The sequence below is a fragment of the Juglans regia genome, unplaced genomic scaffold, assembly GCF_001411555.2.
Source record: "Juglans regia cultivar Chandler unplaced genomic scaffold, Walnut 2.0 Scaffold_94, whole genome shotgun sequence".
NCBI classification, from domain to species: domain Eukaryota; kingdom Viridiplantae; phylum Streptophyta; class Magnoliopsida; order Fagales; family Juglandaceae; genus Juglans; species Juglans regia.
The window spans coordinates 22,649-49,437 of record NW_023364404.1 but is presented as its reverse complement, the minus strand read 5'-3'; the positions used below and the strand labels follow the sequence as shown (position 1 = coordinate 49,437).

The following is a 26,789-nucleotide window of genomic DNA, read 5'->3' as shown; positions in this document are numbered from 1 at the left end:
TTCAATGCCAAAATAACTATGTGAAAAAATAATTTAACATGGGGGCACCGAACTTGGATGTAATAAAAGAGAGACAATGGTATCTATGGCATCCTTCTATAAAAAAATGTGAAATGATTATAGATAAATGAAACATCTAGGAATACAAAAGAAGAAGTTAAATGGAAAACAGGAAACAAGTTGTGATGGCTATATATATATATTCAAACTGATGGTTTCTATCTGCATCATCCGCATGACCAGCACTTGTTAATTAAATATAAAGAAAGTCCTAAACGAATTAAGAGAACTCTAATCAGAAAAAGGGGCAATTCATACTCAGATGAGTCAAGATAATATTTAACCAGGTCCAGCATGATCAGTCTTACTCTGCCAAGATCTTTGTCAAGTTTGCATGTATGTTAATTTGTCCATTTTACTGTTTTTAATTGCAGTTATTGAAACTTGTGAGAGGCTTTCCTAGGGAGATACAAGACCATCGCCATTTTTGCTGCAATACAAGTTATGGTATGTAAGTTTATGTCTAATAATATGAAGTACATTATCTATATATTCGATTGTTCAACGGAAGTCTGATTTATATGTCTGTTCTGAGTTTCCTCATCATTAAGTGGGTCTCGGCTCCAAGTTTCAAGAGCATTATTAATCCGCGTGTGTAGGTGTGCTGAAACATACATCCTGTTTTGGAAAAAAAAAAAAAATGGCTATGTAGTGAAACTAGCTTTAGCTTATGCCTGCTGCATTGGATGCATACAGCATACAACTTAAATATGTCCAGGCCTCCATAACCATCAATTGCCTTTACCTTTAGGACCCATCATGTTCATAAGATTAGGTGTTTGTTGAGATGAAAATATTACAGCATCCAACACTTCCAATATTTCAACTTATCCTTTGAATCTTGAAAGCATGTCCATTCTATGGGTGTTGGATATTGGAAGTGTTGAAAAAAATCTGTTGTTCATTTGCTTAGTGACATGCTTTCAAGAGCTGATTATGTTGGTTTAAACAAATAGAGAATGTTTTGTTATTTATAACTAGTCCTTTATATATAACTGTTATAATGGTGTGAATTGATGCATTTTATTTGCACTTGTCAGATTGGTGTTTGTTGAGATGAAAATATTTCAGCTTGTGGCGGCCAAGTATAAGGGCATTGATGCAATCTTGTAAGCCATGATTCTGCCCACCCCTCATGCCCAAGTCCCATTTTGCTACTTTACAGCGACTAGATATAATTTATAAAGATAAAGAAGCAACACAGTTCCTATATTTGAACAATGTATTCTCAATATTTACTAGTTAAGGCAAATGTTTTGGGTTCCGAATGGTCCACCCTAGTGTATAGCCCATAATTACATTAATGTGAATTCCCCACCTGAATGGATGAATTGATCTGCATTAATTTATTATCTTAGATGGAAATAGTGCACTCAAGATTTGGAAATTAGGTTCCTACATCTTCTCAAGGCATATATAACGAAAGTTCAATATTTTGATTTATGTTTCCTGTTTCTAACTATTTAATATCATAAGGCATGGGTTTAATATGACAATATTATTTTAGAAGTCAACATTAAGTGCAGTTTATGTGGTTAACAACACTATTTTTCTTATTATTTCAGGTTGGTCAAACAATATTAATTAAAATTGATGTTTTAAGTAATATTATCAATTTTAATTAAAATTGTTTCACTTACCTGAAATAATAAGAATAATAGTGTTAATTACATAAACTGGAAAGTGTGAAAATAAAATGGAACAATTTAACGAATCTGGGCGAAGAGCAGGGAAGAAAAAAAAAAAATTTAAAAGAGAACATTTGCGGCGAACTTTCAGCGCCGAAAAAACTCGTTTGAATGACCACATCAGTGGCGAATTTCGCAGATCGCTGCAAATACAGTCTTATTGCGGCCACTCTTATCGCCGTAATAGATGGAAATACGGTACGATATCTATAGCGGCAAAATTTTCAAATCGTTACAAGCATCCTTTTGCGGCGACCACTTATCTATAACGGCGAATTTGTCTCCGTTGAAATTATACTTCTATCGACGAAAACAAGGTTCGTAGCAAATGATAGTCGCGTTTTGCAGCGAAAATGTAAACATTTGCGGCCAAATAAAGTCGCCGCAAAAATAGATCATTGCGGCGACTTTAGGATATCGCTACTAATCAAACTATTTTGCGGCGACTAATTGGGTAATAGCGACGGTATATATCGTCACTATAAGTCTGTAGTGGCGATTATATTGAACCCGGGAACCTTTTATCCCGGCGATTTTTTATATCATGTGTGGCGATAATTAATCGCCGCAAATGATACAGTTGTGGCGATTTTTAAAACTCGCCACTATAGAGCGGAAATGGCTTTAGGATTGTGGCGATCGTGTGGCGATCTGAAAATCGCCACATCTGATCTACAGTAGCGATTACGAGGGGCAAATGTGGCGAATTTGGGCGCCGCAATTGCCCAGTTTTCTTGTTGTGATATGAAATTATTAAATCTTGTCAATTAATTATTGTACAAATTACAAAATCTAGTTATAAAGTATATTCAATATATAGATATAAGTAATTAGGTTACATATTATATATTTAGTTATAGAATTGTTATAGTACTTATATTATTAGCTAATACATATATATGTATAAATACATATATGTATGTATATATTTATCAATATATGAATGACTTTTAATTGAGTCGAGCTAACGAGTCGGCTTGAGCATAAATGAGCAAGTTCTAATGATTATTAACTAAGTCGAGTTAAGTTTTGTCGAGTATGTATCATTTACTAATCGAGCGTGTATCTACTTTTATGGATGAGGTTTTTTTTTTTTTTTTTAACGAATCAAATTATATTCGAGTTTAACCGTCTACCGACCGGATGACGCGTGTGTCAGGGTTTAGCTAGATATTAAAGTTTGAAGTAGACATGATCAATCTGAATGTGTGCCCTGATATTTATTTCAAAGAAAATAATTGAGCTTATCTGCTTATGTGACACTGAGATTGACTCGGCCAAACCGATTAAATTCGAGTAAATTATGAGAGACCCATCCTTCCCCATCCATCAACGACTCATATATGCATTCACATGCACCAATGTGAATACATGAATGGAAATTTGGAATAAAAAAATAAATACAAAATTATTTCTGTAATTAATTAATAATGTTCAATTAGTTCTCTAGTTCTCTAAATTGTCAATCATTTTGTAATAATAAGAGTTATTTACTCTCTATATAATATTTAATATGCATATCCATACATGATGTGCATCAAAGCTTTCACATGACCTGGAATTAGCACATGAAGCACAATTGAAGGAGTAATGTCGTGAACTACGACAAAATAACAAAAACAAAATCATCCAAACTAGAAAAAAAATTATAAAAAAAAAAAAAAAACTTACTAAAAGATCCTGAAACCTATTTAAGAGAGAGAGAGAGCAGAATATAAGAATATTCCTGAAGGGTCAAACGCCATATTATAATTATAATATTAGAAGGACATACTCACCGAAGCATTAATTCTCGGTTTCAAAATAATTTTCTATTCGGGCTCCACACGTACGCGCGTTTTCATAGTTTCATTATCATGGGAAAATTCAGACACTGAAAACCAGTCTATATATAATATGTGTGTGTGTGTGAAAGAATACCATTAAGATTAATATTTCTGTGTTTCGACTTGTATCTCTTGTGATTGCTTCAAAGAGAGTGCAAAATAATGGGTGGTAGTCACCTCCAATTTTTGCTTCTACTTGGACTCTTATCGTATGGGTTTAGCTTGAATTTGCTTGATTATGATGTCCGATGCAAAGAGGAAGAAAGCCAAGCACTCCTCCAATTCAAACAACACCTTGTCGATGATTCCCATATGTTGTCTTCTTGGGATAGTCACGAAGATTGTTGCAAGTGGAACGGAATTCGCTGCAGTAACAAAACAGGTCGTGTCGTCAAGGTTGATCTCCGGGCAGATTTGTCTGCTGAACCACTACCTAAATATGTAGCAGGTGAGATAAGCTCTTCATTACTTGGATTGCAATATTTGACTTACCTGGACTTAAGTTTCAACGATTTTCCTGGGGAACCCTTTCCAAATTTCGTTGGTTCGCTCACTAAATTACGATATCTCAATCTTTCAAGAACTTACATTGCTGGAACCATTCCACAACAACTAGGAAATCTCTCAGGCTTGATTTCTCTTGATCTAAGCGGGAATATGGATTTGATTGAGTTACATAATCTCGATTGGCTAATTCATCTTTCATCTTTAAGACACTTGGACATGAGCTTTGTAAACCTCAGCCAGGTACTCAATTGGCAAAATAAGGTTAGCATGCTCCCTACTTTGACAGACTTGAGTCTAAGTTCTTGCAGTCTCTCCACAACGATTCCTCCTTTTCTGTCCAATGCTAATTCGTCGTCGCAACTTCTATTCCTTGATCTCTCTTTCAATGATTATCTCAACTGCTCCATATTTCCTTGGTTGTTCAACTCCACCACAAGCCTTGTTGGTCTTGACCTCTCTTATTCTGGGTTACGATGCTCCATTCCAGACACCTTTGGCTGCATGGATTCTCTTCGAAGTCTAGATCTTGATAGCAATAGCTTTGATGGCGGCATTCCAAAATCGATTTGGAATTTATGCAACTTAAACTCATTGTCTCTCACTAATAATAGTCTCAGTGGACACCTTGATAATGGATTTATGATTAATGTGTCTGGTTGTATGGGAAGCTCTTTGAAGGTTTTGCAATTAGACGAGAATACATTCACAGGGCCATTGCCTGAGAGCATTAGAAACTTTTCCAATCTTGAGATTTTAAATTTACAACAGAACAAATTCACGGGGCCATTGCCTAAGAGTATTGGAAACTTGTACAATCTCAAGGCTTTAAGATTACAACAGAATAATTTCACAGGGCCATTGCCTGAGAGTATTGGTAACTTATCTAATCTAGAAGTCTTGAACGCTGCTGACAATTCTCTTGAAGGGGTGATCTCTGAGGTTCATTTTTCAAATCTCTTCAAATTACGAAAATTATATCTAGGATCAAATTCTCTGAATTTAAGCTTCAACTATGATTGGGTTCCCCCTTTCCAACTGGATATTATGCTTTTGAGTTCTTGCACAATGGGACCAACTTTCCCAAAATGGCTTCGAAGTCAAAAGAATTTATCTAGGCTTGATATATCCCATGCCCAGATTTCTGATAGTGTCCCAGCTTGGTTTTGGGACTTCACACCGGGGCTAGAGTCTTTATGTTTGTCTCACAACAAGCTACATGGGGAATTGCCAGATTTATCATCATCCAGACAAGGTATTTTTGGCAGAATAGATCTCAGCTCCAACATTTTTGAGGGTTCAATACCACATTTTAATTCAAATGTGACATTTCTAGACCTATCGAACAATAGGTTTTCTGGGCCAATTTCCTTCTTATGTGATTCAGGTGTGATTTCATTGACCAGCTTAATCCTCTCAAACAATACCCTGTCTGGGGAGCTTCCAGATTGCTGGATGTATTTTCAAGAGTTGGCTATTCTTGACTTGGCCAACAACAACTTCTATGGGAAAATACCTAGCTCGATGGGCTCCTTAGTCTCAGTTCAATTTTTACATTTAAGCAACAATAGATTTGTTGGAAACTTTCCATTGTCCCTTCAGAATTGCAGCCAGTTGAAGACCATTCACGTGGGAGAAAATAATTTGTCAGGAAAGATACCTTCGTGGCTAGGTGATAGCCTACCCGATTTGGTTATTCTTATCCTACGATCAAATCAATTTTATGGAAGTTTTCCTTTAAACTTATGTCATCTATCAAATATTCGACTCTTGGATCTTTCTTTGAACAAGATTGAGGGAACTATTCCTGAGTGTATCAACAATTTGACTGCAATGTCTCAGAAAGAGAGTTCAGGCCTAATTGATTACTACGGGTTTCTTACATATTTCATGGATCATGCATCATTTGTATGGAAAGGAAAGGAGTCTGTGTTCCAAACTTCATTGCTACTTGCAAAGATTATTGATCTTTCAAACAATTTATTACACGGAGAAGTTCCGGAAGGAATTACTAGTCTTATGGAGTTGGTTGCCTTGAATTTATCGAGGAACCATTTAACTGGGTTAATAACTCCAAAGATCGGTCTACTGCAACATTTGGAATCACTTGATTTATCTAGAAACCAGCTTCATGGTGAAATCCCAGCGAGTCTTTCTGACATTAGTTTTCTTAATTATTTGGACTTGTCCAATAACAACTTATCGGGCAGGATTCCAACAGGGACTCAACTCCAGAGCTTCAATGCTTCTGCCTTTATAGGCAATCGACCTGAACTATGTGGCCCTCCACTTCCAAACGAGTGTCCAGGAGATTTTCATCCAGATTACACAAACAGTACCAGAGCGCACAAGACTGACGACATTCAGACAAATGATCATGAAGATGGTTTTATAAGTCAAGGATTTTTTGTTGCTACAAGCCTCGGATTTATTGTAGGGTTCTGGGGAGTGTGTTGCACTTTATTGCTAAACCTAAAGTACATAAAGATCGATGCGTCTCGCTTCCAATGCTCGAGCGATGTTAAGATATATAAGCTCTGCATGACAGTAACTCTATGCATGCGCATGTTACAAAGTTGGATCAAGAAACTTTATGGTAAGAGTCCTCTCCCTATATATGATATTAATATAATCATGTTCAAACATTAGGTTATCTCAAGTATTTTAGTACCACACACAATATGAATATATATATATATATATATATATATGTATAGAAATGTAATAGTACGTACGAATTTACCATATATAGTCATCTTAAATTCGCATCCATGCATTTAAATATATGTTAAAAATGTCATTTATTAATTAAGCATTAGCTTTGGCTTCATTAAAGCCATCTTCAAAATTTGATAAAAAATACATATTTTTCATAAATAGAAAATCTCTCTAGCCACAACATTATATTCGATTAGTCAAAATAATATAATATTTTTTTAATAATAATATATTTTTTTTTTATATTTTGTAATTACACTAACTATATGTTAATTAATAATAATATTCTTCATTCACATATTTCAAAACTAAACACAAAAACGAAAGTGAAATGACGTTTAGGGGAAGTGAAAACCGTGAAAAATGAAAACTGAAAAGCAAAGCAATTGGGATAATTTTTATAATAAATTTTTTTTTTTTGAAGATGAATATTGTATATTCAAATTTGAAGATATATATACTTAAAATTACTGTAGCTCATAGTTCAAGCTTTTACTTTTTGAATAAGCCAATGTAAATCATTTTATCTACATTTTTTCAAATTTTGAAGATGCATGAAGAAGCCAATGTCAGTGCACTTAGTGTCTTCCTAATTTGGTTGGTCATAATTTCTCCCTCCATAACCCTCCTGGCCAAGACACCTAGCTCTCACACTTCTATAAAATATATTTCCACTTTCCAATATTACTACCATCTCCCAACAAAAACTATAATATTACTGACATTAGCTGCATTCACAATATTAATTTGGAGTTTAGATGGGAATAATATTAGTTTTTGCCTATTATTTTGTTGAGTTTTGCATTCACAATTTCATGACTTGTCTCTAGAATTAGAGTATAATTATTTTAGTCCTGATCTCTTTCCATTATTTGTCCCCTCGGTTTAATTTCTAATTACAAGTATTAGTGATGTTTCTATCAACCTAATACTAATTAATGATGTTTCTTAATTACCAGGAATATTCCATTAACAGGCCAGAGATGTTTCATCATTTCAATAAACTAGCTAGTACTTCTACTTTAGTACTTCATCAAGTCTTGTGATTATTTTTCTTTATTGGATTAGTTTTAATTCAATATATTGTATCAAAAGATCATTAATATTTTATTCCCAAAAAAAAAATATTGTTAGTTATTATATTATTTGGGGTGAAGTCAATGATTGGCCTAATTCTGTACTTTCTCTTGTGAAAAATAAAGAGTTGAGAGTTTAAATTTATACAGAAATGGGTGGGAATAGACCCAACATGACCAAATTACATTACATATAACGACGTTTCTTTGCAAAAATGTAAATCCAATACATAAGGGCTCTGCTAAAATTAAGTAATAAGATCTTTTTGAATTTTTTTTCTGGATTTTAACTAGACTAATGTTAGACACATTTTATTTGAAAAAAAATGAGGCACGTTATATTAAAAAATAGATTTTTTCTTTTTTGAGTCTCAGCTTTGCCCATTTTATTTAAAGGGAAGCGCACAACTTGCACACTCTATTATTAAAAAAAAATGGGTGATTTAATTATTGATGGAAAATAAAATTTAACATTGACGGCACCGCATTGTCGCTCAATCGACAGTGCCCAGTTGGTCGAATCCTGGTTCTCCTTCGGGTCCTGTAACAAAATCTACCATTTTGGGGGAATGGTAGTTTGGACTAACACAGTGAGATTTAATTACAAATCTCAGCAAGTTAACAGAAAATCTCAACACAGGTTAATGATGCACAATTGGCAGTAAAAACATGAATGCATAATCAAAATCATAAGTAATCAAAACATAATTTGACATACAGCATAACATAATAGACATAACTTAAACTGAAGCGTGAGCTGAACTTGATGAGACTTGACTTAGTATGAACTTGATATGAGACTTGGCTTGACATGAACTTAGAATCTTGTTCTTTAACTTATTAGACTTAGCTTAATGATTATACTACGGCAGATTTTACTCCTCCACCATAGTATTCGGTATCTCATAGCCTTGATCGCAGTACCAAGTAGCGCATATCATTCTTGACCGTAGTATAATTTAACTGAGATACCCTTTTGTACTACGATAGATTTTACTCCTTCAACGTAGCACTCGGTAGCGCATAAGCCTTGACCACAATATCAAGCAGCGCATATCATCCTTAACTGTAGTACAACTTAACTAATAACATGAACTTAACTTGACATGACTATTCTCGAAATACACAAATTGTATAAAAAACATGCTTCCAATGCTTTTGTTCCGGATGCTTCCATCTCCCTTATTGGCTCTTGAATATCTGTTGTAAATGTTTCTGTCTGCTCACTGAAGTTTGTTTCCTCCGAAAACATTTAAAATGTGTTAGAGATGGTGGTGAGTAAATAAGACCATTTGAAGAGTATTGCAGAAGTCATGGCATTGGGCTTGAGAAAACAATTCCTAAGACTCCACATCATAATGGTGCAGTAGAGAGAATGAACAGGACAATATATGATGGAATCATGTGTATACCCTCTCATGCAAAATTGCCTAATTGCTTTTAGGGTGAGGCAATAAGCACAACAGTTGATTTGGTCAACCTTTCTCCTTTAGTTGATTTGGATGGTGACATTCTTGAAAGGGTTTGGATAGGGAATGATATTTCTTTTCAAAATTTGAGGGAATGATATTTCCTAAAGATGAGAGGTCCAAGCTTGATAACAAATCCGTGCAGTGCGTCTTCCTAGGTTATGCACATGAAGAATTTGGTTACAGATTGTGGGATCCAATTAAGAAGAAAATTCAGAGAAGCGGAGATGTTATTTTCTTTGAAGACTAAACCATTGAAGATGTGAATCAGAGTCAAAAGCCTGAGTCTTTCAATGAAGAGTCTATTGGTATGGATTCATTTTTTCCTTCTTTTGTGATGCATGATGAGTATGGAGGAGATGTATTGGAAGAACATGTTGATACTATTGAAAGTGGTGAACTTGAAATTGATGATATGAGACCAGAACAATAAGCAAAACAACCTCATTCAAAACCAGTTGCAGAAAAATAGTTAAGAAGATGTACTAGTGAGCGTTAGCCTTCCACCAGATTTTGTGTTGTTGAGTATGTTTTGCTTTCAAATGAGGAAGAGCCAAAATGCCATCAAGAGATTATGCAACATGATCAAAAAAAGTGAGTGGTTGAGAGCCATGCGAGAAGAGATAAAGTCCTTGCATGAGAACTATACCTATAAGGTGGTAAAACTATCAAAGGATAAAAGAGCACTGAAAAATAAATGGGTTTTCAAATTGAAGATTGAGCCAAATAGCTCACAACCAAGGAGCAAGCCATGTTTGGTTGTGAAGGGGTTTAATCAGGAGAAAGACATTGATTTTGAAGAAATTTTTTCGTTCGTGATAATAATGTCTTCTATCAGAGTTGTCTTAGACTTGGTTGCCAATAAAAACTTAGAAATTGAAAAGCTTGATGTGAAAACTGCTTTCGTCTATGACGACTTGGAGGTGGAAATATATCGAGCAAACTGAGGGGTTCACAGTAGAAGGCAATGAGCATCTTGTGTGTCAACTGAAGAACAGTTTATATGAACTCAAGCAGGGACGTAGATAGTGGTACAAGAAATCTAATTCCTTTATGGTTGAGCACGGGTGTGATACTACTTCTGATCCTTGTGTGTTTGTTCAAAAGTTTCCTAATAGAGACCTTATTATTCTCTTGTTATATGTGGATGACATGTTAACAATTGGTCATGATTCTGAAAAGATTGACAAATTGAAAAGAGAATTAAGCAATTATTTTGCTATTAAAGACTTGGGAGGGTCAAAATAGATTCTTGATATGAAGATCTCTTGTGACAAAAAGACTTCAAAGTTGTGACTATCGTAAGAGAGTTATATCAAAAAGGTACTAGACAAGTTCAACATGGGAAAGGCAAAACCATTGAGTTCTCCACTTGCAGTTCATTTGAAGCTCAGTTCAAAGTAGAGTCCTACAAGTGAGAAAGAGATGGAAGAGATGCAAAATGTGCCTTATTGTGACACCCCTAAATTTCGCTTGGGATCAAACGAACATTTGTAGCGTCAAGACATACAACACAAGTTTACCTACTCTCGTTCATGGCATATATGATGAAATGTTCATAACATGCACTTTGTATTATGCAATATTCGCAGGGGATAAATCTTTTTCTTTAGCAATACTATACACCAAATTAAAAAGATCTCAAATACATAAAATATACTTCATACAAAAGGACATACTAAATAACTGAGATCATAACACTAGTCCAAAATGGCTATGATCAAAAGAGTACTGGAGATGCAACTCCATAGTACAAATAGTAATTTAAGTTAACTACTATATTAGAATTGACGCCGCACTATCACGTAGTCGATCGTGTCCAGTTGGTCGAATCCCAGTTCACCTTCGGGTCCTATAACAAGATCTACTATCCAGGGAGAAATGGTAGTTGAGACTATCACAGTGAAATTTAATTACAAATATCTGAAAGTTGCATAAAACCTCCAGACAGGTTAATGATGCATGCATGGAAATAAAAGCAACAATACATAATCAAAGTCATAAGTAATCATAGCATTACTTAACATACAACATAACATAACTGACATAACTTAAACTGAAGTGTGAATTGAACTTGACTTGCTTAAATTGAGCTGGACTTAAACTAAGACTTAATTTGACATGAACTTGGTCTGAAACTTGACTTAACATGAATTTGGAATCTTGTTCTTTAACTGCTTAAACTCAACTTCTTGGGTGCTACATGGGTCCCCTAGAGTCATGTGTCTTTGTCGATTACTGCACCACAACACAGGTATCTGCACTAGCTGTGAATGCGTTGTATGTGTCACACTTATTGTGGACCCCATACCTTGTGTGCCACACTCACTGTGGACCCCATGAGAACTGAAATGTGGCTCCATCAACATTAGTGTCTGGCGCGCTCTAGTGGCCAGCTAGTTAGGCCCCGCTCGTTATCCGTTGACAGTATTTCATTAACTCAAGAAATTTCACACCAATTTAGACACTCCAATGTGAACAAAAGAATTTCACTAGAATATTACCCCTTCCTATCAGTTAGTGTTGTGATTGACATGAATAACTCGACATGACTATTCTCGAAATACACAAATTGTATTCAAGACGAAACGTGCCTGGAATATAAAAAAACAGAAGCCCTAACGTAATACAACATAACTTGAACGTAACTCAAAAGATATGACTTACTTGAGATAGAAACATTTCATAACATGATATAACATGTAACACACAACATATTTAACTTGACATACCTGCAACAATGAATCTTACATGACATGACATACATGTTACAGATGATATACTTAACTTAACATGACATACTTGCAATGTATAGCAATACGTGACAGGATATCTTGTGTAACATATGAATAATTCTTGACAAAGTAAATTCTGTGTAATAGATAAATATGTAATGACTTGGCATGGCACATATGATAACATACATACATAAATTGTAATTTCTTTACTTATCACTCATACACATTAAACTGATAGTAAGTTAAAAGCTAACTTACTTCAATATTATAACTTTCACAAATTCTCACATAAAATACAATAAAGAATTAATATTTCTCAAATCTCAAAATAATAATAATATTAAAAAAATATTCTAACAATATTTTATTCAACTTTTGACTTTTATCTAAAACTATCTCATCTCATCTCACTATCCCAACCCCACAGCGCATTTCACTAGCCTAGAACTGAAAGAAAACCAAAATTTGTATATAGTTTTTATTTTCAGTAAATTTCAATATTTAATTTCGAGATATTTTGTACCAAATAGTCTTATATATTTAAAATGAAAACATAAGTACATTTTGGGAAAGCTAGATAAATAATTCTTATTACAGGATGCCTTGCTAGGAATAATATATATATTCCAAGGACTTCAAGAGTTATTTCTCTAATTCAGCTTCGTGCTACTTTCGGTTTTGATAATATTTTTAGAATAAATTTATTTGCATGCCTATTAATTTATAACTCACCTAACACTCCGTTGTTATGGACACTTACGGCTTACCACATCAACTTATACAGAAAAATATTATTATTTTTATGAATATAATGGATCAAGCAAAAAATAGCTATCAAACTTATAAATGGTAAATAACTCTTATTTACACGTGTGCCTAATTGGTGTAACTATGGCATCAAAACGTGCAAGGCCTGGATCTAGAAAAAGTTTCACGTGTGCTTTCGGCGAGTTGACCTGGATTCCTCTCTGCCATTCAACAACGGTTCCCAAAAGTCTTCAGGTAAAAAGTATTTTCCAACAACTCGACCCTTGATGTATGTTCTGTATCAAAGTAAATTTGTATTTTTTATTTATTTATATTTTTTATATTTATTTTCTATTTGTTATTATAGATGTACGTACAGGCATTAACAGGTCGTTAAGAAATTTATTTGATCGAATGCACAATATTAACTACTTTGATCTAAAACAAAGTATCAGGAAAAGTGTTTAATTTTCAAGGCATGCAATGCATATCTAGGTTGAGCAAACTCTGAGTAAAATCAGTAAGTCTTCTCTCGCTCTTTTTCTCTCTCGGGAAGGGGAGTGAGGTGAAGTGGGGTCCACAAAATATTCTAACAGAATTGGAGGTGGCAGAGAGGCAAGGGACGTGCACAACGGTTTCGTTACGGCTGAGTGGGAGTACCGAAGGTGGCAGGGAAGGGGTGGTCAGAGGAGGAGACGCTGGTTCTTCTCTGTTTTCTGATAAGTAAGAGAGGCAAGCAAGGTGGTGAAGGCTGAGGAAAACATGAATGAACTGGAGAAGAGGTGGGAAAGTATGAAACTAACGGAGGAGGAATCCAAATGCATCGATCTAGACGATGAGATACCAGAGGAATTGAAAAACAAGGAAGACTGTAGTCTGGTAGGGAAAGTGTGGGTGGAGAGAAGCATTAGTAGGATGGTGATAGAAAACACAATGGCAAAAGTATGGAGAATTAGTAGAAAAGCTCAGTTCCAGGAGGTTGGAACAAATATGTTTGTTATGACTTTTGCCAACCAAGCTGACAAACTACGTATTCTTCAAGGAAGGCCATGGTTATTTGATAACCAGATGTTTGTGATAATGCAGCTGAATGGATCTATCCCTCCACAGAAGATGGATTTCAGTAGAGAAAGGATGTGGATTCAGTTACACAACTTACCTTTAGCATGTATGAATAAGGATAGAGGAGTGGTGATGGGGGAGACTATTGGTAGAGTGCTGGAAGTGGAGACTCTGGTTGATGGAAGCGGATGGGGGTCGTTTCTTAGAATCCTAACAGAGTTAGATTTAAAAAAACCATTAGCTAGGGGAAGAACTATTACTATAAAAGGGCAGGTTCTCTGGATACCTGTTAAATACGAGAAACTTCCTCATTTCTGCTTCAGATGTGGGTGCATTATCCACGATGAGGTAGGTTGCAGGGGAAAGGATGGGGAGGAAATACAGTTTGGTGCTTGGATGAGGGCTGGAGTGAGAGCTAAGTTCCAAAAACAAGGAGAGAGTAGATGGAGTCCAACTAGAAATGGAGTCAGCATAGAGAGAGGGGAATCAGCTGCTATAATGAAGGTGAAGGAGGTTCCACAAGAGTAGACTGTTGATAAGGGAGGGGTAGAGATTGACTCAGGGTTTGAACAAGGGAGAGAGATAGGTCAAGAGACTAAAGGAAGTGAAAGGGAAGAGAGTAATTTGGGCGTGAAGGATATTACTATAGAGAGTCAGGAAACATTAAGTGAGGAAGGGAGGGAAGAAAGGAGTTCTCTGAGAGAGGAAGTTGAAAATAGCATAAGGGAGACGAGGGGGAGAGGAAAAACCATAGGAGCCTGGAAGAGAAGAGCAAGAGAACAAGGTGACAAAACAATTTCTCATAGTGTCTCCAGCCTTTCAAAGAGATTATTTAGTCCAACTGTTGTAGGGAAGGAGGAGGTAAGGGGGAGGAAGAGGCAAAAAAGTACCAGTTGTGAGGTGCTTGAAGAGTCACAACTTTTGGTGGAGGCTGGTGGACAGCCCCACCAATCATTATGAAAACTCTCAGTTGGAACTGCCGAGGGCTTGGCAACCCTCGGACAGTTCAAGACCTTTGCCAACTGGTAAAGGATAAGAGGCCAAATGTGATATTCCTCATGGAAACAAAGTTGAGGAGTGGCAAATGTGATAGCATAAAAAGAAGAGTGAGGAGTGAGGGATGTTTTGTGGTGGAACCTTAGGGTAGGAAAGGGGGATTAATGTTACTTTGGGACCAGTACACGAGAGTGGAAATTCTGAACTATTCCAATAGACACATTAATGCTTGGATTAAAAATGAAGATAGTAATGAGAGGTGGTTGCTGACAGGCTTCTATGGGCAGCCTGAAACTAGACTAAGGGCAGAAGCTTGGCAGTTGTTGGCATCATTGAGACCATTAGAGGAGGTAGGATGGTGTGTGGTAGGGGATTTCAATGAAATATTAACACATGATGAAAAAAAAGGGGGCAATCCAAGACTAGAGAAACAAATGGGCAGGTTTAGAGAAGCATTGGAGATGGGAGGTCTGTTTGATTTAGGGTGGAAGGGTGATAAATATACTTGGAGTAATAAGCATGGGGATGAGACTTTCACAAAGGAAAGGCTCGATAGAGCAGTAGCTAATATAAGGTGGAAAAGGATGTTTAAGGAAGGGTGGGTAGAAGTTCTAGCTGCTAGGTGCTCTGACCATAGACCCATCTTACTTTATGTGAACCAGACTTTTTCTAGTGAAAGGAAGAGGAAGAGGCTGTTCAGATATGAGGCCAAATGGTCTTTGGAGGAAGATTGTGAAGAGGTTATAAAAAGAGTTTGGCAAGTGAGAACAATGGGCAGGGATACAGAAAAGGATTTGCAGTTGCTACTGGAAGACAGTAGAGTAGCCTTTCAAAGCTGGAGCAGGAAGATTACTCAAGATAAGGGAAGACTATTAAAGGAAAAAACAGAAAGGCTTAAAAAATTACAAGAAGATGAAGGGAGTCACAATATGATGGAGATAAAGAAAATACAAGAGGAGATAGGGACCTGTCTTGAGATGGAGGACTTAAAATGGAGGCAAAGGGCCAAGTTGGATTGGTACATTCATGGGGATCGAAATACTAAGTTTTTCCACTGTTGTGCAAATCAAAGGAGGAAAAAGAATATGATTTTGCAGATTTATGATGATTATAACTTGAGGCAGACCAAACCTGAGAAGATTGAAATGGTTTTTAACAACTATTTTCAGAACCTGTTCACCTCAACAAACCCGACCCCTGCAGATATTGAAGACAGTTTAAGGGAGGTGGTACCTTGTGTGACAGATGATATGAACATTTGTTTAACTAGAACCTTCACTAGAGGAGAGGTCGAGGTAGCTCTTAAACAAATGGCTCCATTAAAATCACCAGGCCCAGATGGTTTTGGACCATGCTTTTTTCAAAAGCATTGGCATGTAGTAGGTGATGGAGTGTGCAAAGCTGTTTTATCATGGCTCAATGGTAATGATCTGAATTCTTCTTTGAATTACACTTATCTTGCTCTTATTCCTAAGGTTAAAGAACCAAGAGTGGCTAGTGATTTTAGGCCTATAAGCCTTTGTAATGTTGCTTACAAGATCATGTCAAAAGTCTTGGCAAATAGGTTGAAAAAATTTCTGAATGCTCTTATTTCACCCAACCAAAGTGCCTTTATTCCTGGAAGGTTGATTACAGATAATATAATGGTGGCTTATGAGGTGCTTCATTCAATGAAAGCTAGGAAAAAAGGCAAAGTTGGGAGTATGGCTATCAAATTAGATATGTCTAAGGCTTATGATAGGATCGAATGGTGTTACTTAGAGGCTGTTATGGGGAAATTGGGTTTTTGCAGGAAATGGATTGAACTTATTATGAAATGTGTAACAACTGTGAGCTATTCTGTGTTAATCAATGGTAGCCCTGGATCTAGGTTCCTTCCTTTGAGAGGTTTGAGACAAGGCGACCCTTTGTCACCATATCTCTTCATTCTTTGTGCTGAAGGGCTTAGTGCACTGCTTAATCATTCAGATTCTAGGGGTCACACAAGAGGAGTCACAGTAGCAAGAGGTGGAACTCGAATTAACCACTTACTTTTTGCTGATGATTGCATTTTGTTTGGAAGAGCTGTAGCAGGAGAGTGGATTAAAATCCAAGAATTACTACTGAAATATGAAAAAGCATCAGGGCAGTTCTTGAACAAGGAAAAAACAGCAATCTTTTTCAGCTCAAACTCAAGGAATGAAGAAAAAAGGAAGATTTTGGAACAAGGAGGCTCAGTTATGAAAGGCAGCTATGAAAAATACTTGGGTTTGCCTCCTGTAGTAGGGAAATCTAAGTACAACACTTTTAGAGGTATCAAAGAAAGGGTGTGGAAGAAGATCAGCAATTGGAAGAACTCTTTTCTGTCCTCAGCAGGAAAGGAGATCTTGATCAAGGCAGTGTTACAAGCAATCCCAACATATACTATGAGTGTGTTTAAACTTCCAAAAAATCTGTGTAAGGAATTAAATTCCCTTATGGCAAAGTTTTGGTGGGGCAACCAGTCTAGTAGCAATAATATTCACTGGTGCAGCTGGGAAAAACTTGGAAAATCAAAAGGGAGGGGAGGTTTGGGTTTCAGAGATCTCGAGAGCTTCAATGTGGCTTTGTTGGCTAAACAAGGATGGAGGTTTTTACAGAATCCAAGGAGTATGGCAGCCAAGATTTTCAAGGAAAAATATTTTAGCTCAGTCTCTTTGTTTGAAGCTAAGTTGGGTTATAGACCTTCATTCATATGGAGGAGTGTATGGGGGGCCTTGAAGCTGTTAAAAGATGGTTTAAGGTGGAGAGTTGGGGATGGGAGTAGCATAAGGATTTGGGGGCAGAAATGGCTTCAAACACCCTCATCTTACTGTGTGCAATCTCCTTGCTCGATTCTAAATGAGGAAGCAAAAGTTAATGAGCTGATCTCTGAAGGAAAATGGAATAAACAACTGATTGAAAGAATTTTCACTCAAGAAGAAGTTGAACAAATATGTAGCATCCCTATTAGTAGACTAAACTCTGAAGATAAAATCATTTGGGGAGGTACCAAAAAGGGACAATTTTCTGTTAGCAGTGCATATCAGATGGAAATGAACAAGAAAGAAGCATTGAAGGGTGAAAGTTCAAGGGGCAGAGAAGGGGATGCTCGATGGCAGGAAGTTTGGGGTTTGAATATCCCAGGAAAGGTAAAAATTTTTATGTGGAGAGCTATGAAGGAATTATTAGCAACTAGAGTGAATCTGTCACTGAGGAAAATAACAGATAGCTCATCTTGCCCAATATGCAAAAATGATGATGAATCAGTGATGCATGCAATATGGTACTGTCCAGCAGCAGCAGATGTTTGGTCCGAATCAGACATTGTCATACAGAAGTGGAGCTTGTATGAAACTGATTTATTAAAACTATGGGACAGTTTGGTGGAGAAGGTAAGCAAAGATGTGTTAGAGGAGACTGTTATGGTTATGAGAAACATCTGGTTAAGAAGAAATGAGTTCATCTTTGAGGGAGTTTTCAAAAGACCAAGCCAAGTCATTAAAGCAACTAGAGATGAATTGAGAGTCTTCCAACTGGCTCAACAGAATGCAAAACAGAATCCAATTCCAAGAGTAGATAGAGGAGCTGTTTCGTGGAGCAGACCAAGAGAGTCCTTTGTTAAAGCTAATTGGGATGCAGCAGTGTCGAGAAAAGATAGAAAGGTGGGGCTCGGGGTGGTCATTAGAGATGAGGAAGGGGAAATCTTGGTTGCTGCACGAGAACAGATTAACTTGACAGACTCTGCAACAGCCGAATGCCTTGCTTTATGGAAAGCAATGGAAGTGTGTAGAGAGCTCAACTTTAACAGAGTTTTATTTGAGGGTGATGCTCAAGCTATAGTGAATGTTGTAAACAAAGGGGATGAAGACTACTTCTCTTATGGGGGTGTAATTGAAGATGCCAAGAAGATGTTAAAAACTATAGAGAACTGGAGTGTTAATTTTGTTTATAGGGAAGCAAATACGGCAGCTCATGTGCTTGCTCAAGAAGCTTTATCTTTACATAGAGATTTAGTTTGGATTGAAGAGACTCCTAATTGTATTAGGAGTATTATTTGTAAGGAAAAATCATGTAATGATGTTATAGTTCAATGAATGAATACAGAGGTTTAATATCAAAAAAAAAAAAGGTTGAGCAAACTGATTAGATTGGAGAAATGCAAGCTGGAAATTGATTCACAGGGACGACTCAATACAAATTAAAATTTAAGGTAAAATTTTATCAAGTTATTTGTAATTATAATATAATAAAATATAAATTATTATATAGAATATTTTCAAAATTTTCAATAAAATGAGATTTTATTTAAAATCTTTAAATACAATTTTAGTGCATTTATATGAATAAATCTTACCATTAGCCTACTGTTTCGGATCAGCAGAAACAAACCTTACGTGGAAAGTAATTTATTTTTCCCTCCTCTTGCTATCGCACATTCCTCATGTCTCATCCATTTGAAATTCTTTGAGCCCTGTCGCCATCCTCTTCCTCCGCCCCTCCCTCCCCCCACCACCCCTGCCTCGCCCATCCTCTGCAAAGTTGCACCGTCGCCGTCGACCCTCCCTCTGTCTAGAACCCCCTCCATTCCTTTACATTTCTCCCAAAATGTAAATCAGCGACTTGCAATAGAAAGAATCCAAGCGTACAGACATGGCTCGTACCAAATGGGGTTTCTGTGTTTGAGCAGGCGACTCAAAGCTGTTGCTTTCTACTAAGAGAGGTAGAGGGAGCGCTCTCATTCTTCTCTACTATTATTACCGTTTCTGGGTCTTACAAGAATATGCGGCTCATGACTTTGTACCATTACTTTCTCTGTTGTTTCTATGTTTCACTACTCCGACGTATGGCTCGTGTTGGCGTGACGCTTCTGTGCTTTAATCTGAGTTCTATTTTCTTTCTTGTTTGTCTATCTAATTTTTGTTCTTTATCAAATGGGTTCTGTGTATTTTTCCCCTGAAATTTTGGTTGACGTTTGTGGAAATCTTGTGCCTTTTGTTTTCTTGAAATACCGATCATCATCATATTCTTATGGGTTTGAATTGATACATGGATATTTCTAACAAAATTTGGTCATTTTTCTCTCGTTTTAATTCTCACTTTACTGATGTTCCTATAGATTATATACGAAATTAAGAAATGGGCTTGATTGCATCGTGGTGAATTTAATTTCTTAAACTATACAAAAAGGATTGTGTTGTATTCTATATCATCTTCATCTGCATCACCGTTATCATCAAGAGTAGTAGTAACTGTCTAGCCATCACTAAAGATAGCCATCTCTAAATTGATTGGCATTCTAGAATGAAAATGGTAACCGTCGAGAACCAGGCAGCTTTGCCTTGAAAGCTAACTAGCACTGTACACTTACGCTGCATATGGAAATTGTTTCTCCATTTGGATGCTTTCTGTATGGGTATCCTCATAAACTTCAAAATCTAAGAAAATACAAGCTAGTGAACCTTTTGGTGAAGAGAGTTCGTGGCCCAGTCAAAATGTTGATGATGGCATGGACTAGAAAACAAAAATAGAAAGGAGTGATTTGCGGTTCTTGCTTTCCTAAATGGTACTACTATTTATTGAATTTTACTATTATGGTTCAAAAGAAGTGAAAATAGAAATAGCTGTTAGAATGGAAGCCAAGAAGTATTTGAAATAACCTTCTAGATACAGGCGGCTTTGCCTTGAAAGCTAACCCCCGCTAACCCCCACCCCCCATGCCTAGTGTACACCTGTACACCATTAGGGAAATAAAAAGATGATAAATTCATTGCAACAGGTGCTTTAGGTTTGTGTCTTTATTGTATCAGGTGCTTTAGGTTCTAAAGTATGACATATTTCTATGCATTTTCTTAACATAATGTCCATTCACTTACAGTGTTGCTTTCTTTTTGTCTATGGTCTTAGGGTTGCATGGGATTTCACCATGACATATATAGCATTTGCTTTCTCTTGTAATCTTGAGAGCTCTTTTATATCAGATATCACAATTGACGATGTGAAAGAGGCTGCATTTGAACTCATTTCAAGTGTAAGAATCTCTGAAGTAGCTTCTACTGGTTTTTAATCTGCATCCATTATAATTTTATCTGTCATTCTTATTGCAGGGTCTTGTGCCCATTCACTCTAATCTCTATGTTCCTTGCTGGATATCTAGATTTGTGTGAAAGACTCATCTTAAATGGGAGTTTAAATGAGGTAACTCACGTTCAGTTTGCTTTTAGTTGCTAGTATTGGTAGAACAGATACAACTTGATTATGGGGTTGCTGGCTAGAGTTCTTTGAAGTTTTGACCACCAGCAGACTAAAAGGTGCAGTGACACGGGGGATATCGTTCAGAAGCATACAAGAAAAAATGTAGTTTGGAAGAGGTGGGATGACTTGTTGCGATGCGAGTATGAAGTTCGGAAAAAGGAAACTAAAGTAAGAGAGAGAGGCAAATCTTTAGAAGTGAAATAAAAAATTATTGTGTTTGTATTGAGTTGTATCAATTGTAATAGTTTTTGCATGGTTTGAATAAACTGTAACATGTAAATAACTCGGTAGCATCTACTTTGTATATATCAAATGTACAGCCCACTATGTAATGGTACCTACCCTTAAATAGTTTTGCCAGCCAGTCCTCAGTAATAGAGCTGGTGTTGATTTATTTTTGTACTTCTGGTTTGAGTTTGACGAAACAATAGAAACATTGGAATATTATTAAAATAAAATATCCTTGCTTGATTGTTACGGTTTCCTCATGGCTCATGCTTTAATCATGCTTGATTGTTACGATTTTCAGCTAGAAATTTGAAACTAACATCCACTTTCAATGGAACTAGCAAGTTATTGCAGATGAAAATTGTATACCTGTTCGGAAATAAAAATAAAAACAATAACTTCTAGATCTGTGCAATCAATTTGGAAATGCATGACAACCATAAATATAATTAGCCATCCACATAACAGTGCAACCACCCTAATTTGCTTGTGTCAAGAATGTGCAAGCATTGACACAATAAAATGGGCCAACTTATAGCATCAACAAAATGTACAAAAATTACAGGAGAACATCCCCACAAAGAAACAAGTGTTTGCACACCAAGGTCCAAACTCCTAGCCTAGAATCTCGACAAGCAACACCAAGTGCATCTCCACGTCTTCACCATCTCCATGACTTTGCAAATTCTCCATCGAGTTACACAACATCAATATGGGCACATATCTGAGACAACACAAATAAAATTTAAATAACACTTGTATTTTTCATTCGAAGGAAGATAAAAATGGACAAGAAACAGTTAATCAAAAAACTTTATGAAACTTGCGAAAACATGAGCATGAAGAGCACTAAATTTTACTTCTTTAAAAGGAATACAGAGTGCTATCTTAGTTTAAAGTAAACTTTTGCTTCTGGAATGAAACAATACAGAACGAGAAAGATGGAGTGGTTCTTTTCAATTTTAGGTCAAACAAAAAAGAAAAAAAAAAAGAAATATAGAAGACTGAAATAATTTCATAGGAGGGCATATAGGTAACATGGAGTGAATGCTTAAAAGCTCTTAGAAATTATTAGCTGTGAGGTGCATATGGTCATGGTAATTTAATTTTGGTCGGTAGATTCAGCAATGGAAAAGGTTGCTGAAAAGCCATAGCACTAAAGAATTACACCAAAAGTGGGTTTTTATGAGGTTTGGAACTAGAGAAGGTTAGGTGAAAAGGGTTGCTTTAGGATATATCAGACTTGAAGTAGATAAGTTGGTTCCGAATTCACAATCATATGCAAGCAATTTTGTATTACCTGGTTCTAATTCCTTTGTAACATGAAGCAGCTTCTCAATCACACTATCTCAACAGAATTTTCCATCGAATCTTTCAAGAAACAAGAAACCACAGGGAAATAAGAATTCACACTTTCAAGCACCAATCTGCTTAAGAGAACAGTGCTAAAGTGTGCCTTATGCATAGGATATAAAATAACATTAAAATATAAAATAAAGTTAAGCTGCATCTATACAACCTAACCTAGAAGGCATCTTTTCTGGAACCTTCAAAATTCAAATCAGAGGGATAAAATAACAATTTTGAAATAGACATTTCAATAACAACATAGCACCTTATTCTGAAAAGACCAACTGACACGAAAAGACTCAATGAACTCACCTTTCCTCTAAACTTGATTTATCAGAGTGATGCAGGATTCCTTTCTTATTATGTATTGGGTTGATACATATCCTAGAAGGCACGACAAACGTTCTGCAACAAGAAAGAGAAGTCAAAGACTAGATAATGACATAAAGAATTGTACATCAGAAAATCGAAATGTTGAGTTAGTAATGATTTCCAGAGGAAATGAATCAGTTCGAGCATTCCATATCATTGCAAATACAGAGTCGGAGAAAACTTTCAAAAAACCAGAATAACAACTTGGATAATATACAATTCCATTTATAGAACCCTCAACACTATCAAATTCCAAGAACGATAATCTAGGACTGACCATGTTCTAATAAACAATATAGACCCCAAACTTTGGAAAACCATGAAAGGCCAAGTTTGCAACCACATGAAATTCAATCCGGATGGATAAGATAATTGATCTACCAAATAAAATCGAGTCAGTTCAAATCCTATTCTGAACACATCAAACCAATACGAATCACAAAGACTCACAAAACTTTATCATCTCTTTGGATTCCGAAACACGATTTCCCGTAATTTAACCGAACACCCTAAAGATGAATGAAAACTTGGCGAAAATTATGTTTTCCTAAATCCCAATAATGCTTGTTAATTGTATCTTTTCCAACATCTATCTCAGGAACCAAATATCTTCATTTTCATAAACTCCAAAGCCAGCAACAAACACAAATCAAAGACAAATCCAAGTACCTAGGACTCGTGTATATATATATACCTCTGGGGCACTGTGCATTACGCGTACCATATGAGAATGGTTTGTGAGTGAGCCTGATGTGAACCCAGTGCGCTCATAGCTCCAATATTGACAGCAAGGACACAATGCCCAGACAAAATTATACCTTGTGAGATCGCAACAGGTTTCGAGAGCCGTCGGTTGGTGTCGCTGGGCCGAGGGATGGCCATTGCGGGGTGGCGCTGGTCAGGCGACACGATGCGGGTGCTGGGGCGACGCGGGATGTGTAAATTCGAGGGGCGACAGAGGAGGAACGAGGGGCGGCGTAGGACAGAGGGATGGGCGGCGCTGGGTGGCGCTAGACCGAGTGATGACCGTCGCGGGGTGGCGCTGGGCAGGAGGGGCAGGTGCTAGGCGACGCGGGATGTTCTTCTACGTGAGGATTTCGAATTAGGTATTTGGGTAAAACGAACATTTAGAAAAAAAAAAAAAAAAAAAGAAGAAGCCAGCTAAGGTGTGCTACGGATTAGCTGTGAACAGAAGCTGATCCGTAGAAGGACTCCATTTATATTTACAGCACCTTAAAATAAATCCTCAATGCAGATTTTGTGTCTCAATTTAGAAAAATCTTAATAAAATTATTTAAAATATAAATAATTCATTATACTACTTATCAAAAAAAATATTATATTAAGTATTAAATTTAGTATTATAGGGCCTTGCACATATTGAAAACTATATAAATTATTTAAAATTTTATTTAATAAAATAGTTTTTAATTTTTTTTTCTAAAAAAACACCTCATATAGTATACAAATGTTCGAATGGTATAATAAACATTGTTTTAAATTTTGTACTGTACAGGCCGGTACGGCCGAAATTTTTCGTACCGACTGTTGGGCCAATACAGGTACTCCATACGTTTCGTACCGGCTCAAATACTGTCAAGAACCCTAGAGAACTGAGGAAGAGAATCGAAGCTAGGGGGTTCGGAAGTGTTACGTGGAGTTCAAGTGTTTGAGATGGATATACTCTGGACGGCGTCGTTGGAGGAAGCAGTAGAGTAATTGAATATCAAAGCTCACCGTTTCATGGGGAAGGAATTAATGTCGTTTTGAGAATTATAATTAGTATTGTCGTTTTCAGTTTGATTGTGAAACGCACCGTTTGGGGGAGTGTCCTAAACGGTGCATTTTATGCTGTCATTTACATTCTGTTGTGAGATGTGATTTTATCAAAGGGAGGAGTTTGTTAGAAGGGAATATAGTCAGACAGTGGGGTAGTGGGAAGGGGTCCAGAATCTTGTAGTGGAACTTGTTGGAGGAAGGGAGACCTCGAATGCTCCCAGCGTAATAAACAGTTTATCCCTTTGAGGAATTTCATCATACACCTTGCCTGCGTTCATTTCTTTCTCATGTTCTTGACAGATTTTTATACATTCATCCATAATACAATCCGCATCTATTTCATCGCTATTCTCACATTCTTACACCATTATTATTCATGAGATCCTCGTTAGCCTGGAGTACTCTAGGAAGAAGCTAACAATTGGTATCTTGAGCACTGATCCTTACCAGACACAGCTTCCGCAATTCGCACTCAACAAGCCTTACAACCCAGAAATCCATTTCAGTCTCATATAACCAATCACAGCATGGCTGATGCAACTCGTTCCAAACAGAACAATCTGGAGGGTCTTCAACGCCAAATCGATATTTTGGGCGAGGAGCTACGTGAAATACGGGCAAACCAACAGACAGCTGATACTCGGATGGACCAGTTCATGGATATGATGCGTACGATGGTAGCCAATCAGAATGCCCAGCAAAATGTCCATGTAAACAGAGACCTGTATGAAGCACATGAAGGAGATCAACATCAAAATAGAGGGGGATTTCAGAGAGGAATCAGATTAGACTTTCCTCATTTCAGTGGGGAAAATCCATCAGCATGGGTATTCAAAGCTTCTAAATATTTTGAATATCATCAAACAAACCAAGCTCAACGTCTACTACTTGCTTCCTATCACATGGAGGGGGAAGCCTTGGTGTGGTACTGGGATGCCCTTGACACAGCTCAGTTTAATAGCTGGGACACCATGGTTAGAGCTTTGCTGGTCTGTTTTGGACCCACAGCTTACGACGATCCTATGGAGACCCTTACTCGTCTTAAGCAAACTTCGTCAGTAGCTAACTACAAAGCACAATTTGAGGCACTATCCAACAGATTACGAGGGCTTTTGGACCATGATAAGTTGAGTTGTTTTCTCAGTGGACTGAAAGATGAAATTAGGTTACCCCTACGTATGTTTAATCCTCTTAATTTAAATGCTGCATTTGGCTTAGCTAGGGTGCAAGAGGAATATGTAAGTAGCATTCGTAAATCCATTAAGCTGCACAATGAGAGAGGCATGATACTAATAGGCCATGGACTTAGCAACACGGCTGTTGGAGGGGAAGGTAATAGTAGGGGGCCGAGAACCTTCCAGAGAGCAGTGTCATCATTATCGATGGATGAGAAACGAAAGAAAAGCCTATGTTTCCATTGTGAAGAAAAATGGAACCCAAATCACATGTGCACGAAGTCCCGAATTTATTTATTACAAGGGTACAATGGGCTGGAAGAAGGAGGGGAAGAGGAAGAAGTAGCTAAGGAGTTGACTAAAGAAGCTCCAGCCTTGGTCCAAGAAATAATCCTAGAACCCGAGATTTCATTGAATGCTCTCACAGGAACTCCTAGTGCCAAGACAATGAGGTTGAGAGGAACCATTGGGGGAGAGCTAGTGGTGATTCTTGTGGACTCGGGAAGTACACACAATTTCCTCGACCCGGCTATCGTGAGGAAAACCAAGTTGACAGTGGAAGAAACACAGAAAATTGCTGTGAGGGTTGCAAACGGACAGCTTATATATAGTGAAGGTTATTGCAATGCAGCTCACACAAAAATACAAGGTACCTATTTCAACTCTCCTTGCTACATTTTACCTCTTGGTGGTTGTGATTTGGTGTTGGGAGTAGAGTGGCTGGAAACTCTTGGACTCATACGGTGGGA

General features: G+C 36.9%; 2 protein-coding genes and 2 long non-coding RNA genes across 6 annotated transcripts; 3 read left to right on the top strand and 1 right to left on the bottom strand.

Moving 5' to 3' along the window:
- Positions 1–3,687: 3,687 nt before the first annotated feature.
- LOC108979830 (receptor-like protein EIX2) lies at positions 3,688–7,955 on the top strand. 2 transcript variants are annotated; one of them, XM_018950598.2, is made up of 2 exons: positions 3,688–6,674; positions 7,756–7,955. In XM_018950598.2, the coding sequence occupies exons 1-2, from the start codon at positions 3,737–3,739 to the stop codon at positions 7,767–7,769; spliced, it is 2,952 nt and encodes a 983-aa protein (XP_018806143.1). In that variant the 5' UTR covers positions 3,688–3,736; the 3' UTR covers positions 7,770–7,955. The 2 variants fall into 2 exon arrangements, with proteins under 2 accessions (XP_018806143.1, XP_018806144.1); XM_018950599.2 differs by having other exon boundaries at positions 3,688–6,677; positions 7,762–7,955.
- Positions 7,956–13,588: 5,633 nt separating this feature from the next.
- On the top strand, positions 13,589–14,416 carry LOC108979833. Its single transcript, XM_018950601.2, has one exon. The coding sequence runs from the start codon at positions 13,589–13,591 to the stop codon at positions 14,414–14,416; it is 828 nt and encodes a 275-aa protein (XP_018806146.2).
- A 4,926-nt stretch (positions 14,417–19,342) lies between these two features.
- Positions 19,343–21,613, top strand: LOC108986787. Its single transcript, XR_001995420.2, has 3 exons — positions 19,343–19,604; positions 20,789–20,912; positions 20,989–21,613. It is a non-coding gene; the product is annotated as an uncharacterized LOC108986787 (long non-coding RNA).
- A 150-nt stretch (positions 21,614–21,763) lies between these two features.
- On the bottom strand, positions 21,764–24,201 carry LOC108986793. 2 transcript variants are annotated; one of them, XR_001995425.2, is made up of 4 exons: positions 23,781–24,201; positions 23,027–23,119; positions 22,665–22,735; positions 21,764–22,088 (listed from the first exon to the last, which is right to left on the bottom strand). It is a non-coding gene; the product is annotated as an uncharacterized LOC108986793 (long non-coding RNA). The 2 variants fall into 2 exon arrangements; XR_001995422.2 differs by having other exon boundaries at positions 23,905–24,201.
- Between the last annotated feature and the right edge of the window lie 2,588 nt (positions 24,202–26,789).

Excerpts from the sequence above, each read along its gene's own strand:
- LOC108979830 (XM_018950598.2), top strand. The coding sequence starts at position 3,737 with ATGGGTGGTAGTCACCTCCAATTTTTGCTTCTACTTGGACTCTTATCG.
- LOC108979833 (XM_018950601.2), top strand. The coding sequence starts at position 13,589 with ATGAATGAACTGGAGAAGAGGTGGGAAAGTATGAAACTAACGGAGGAG.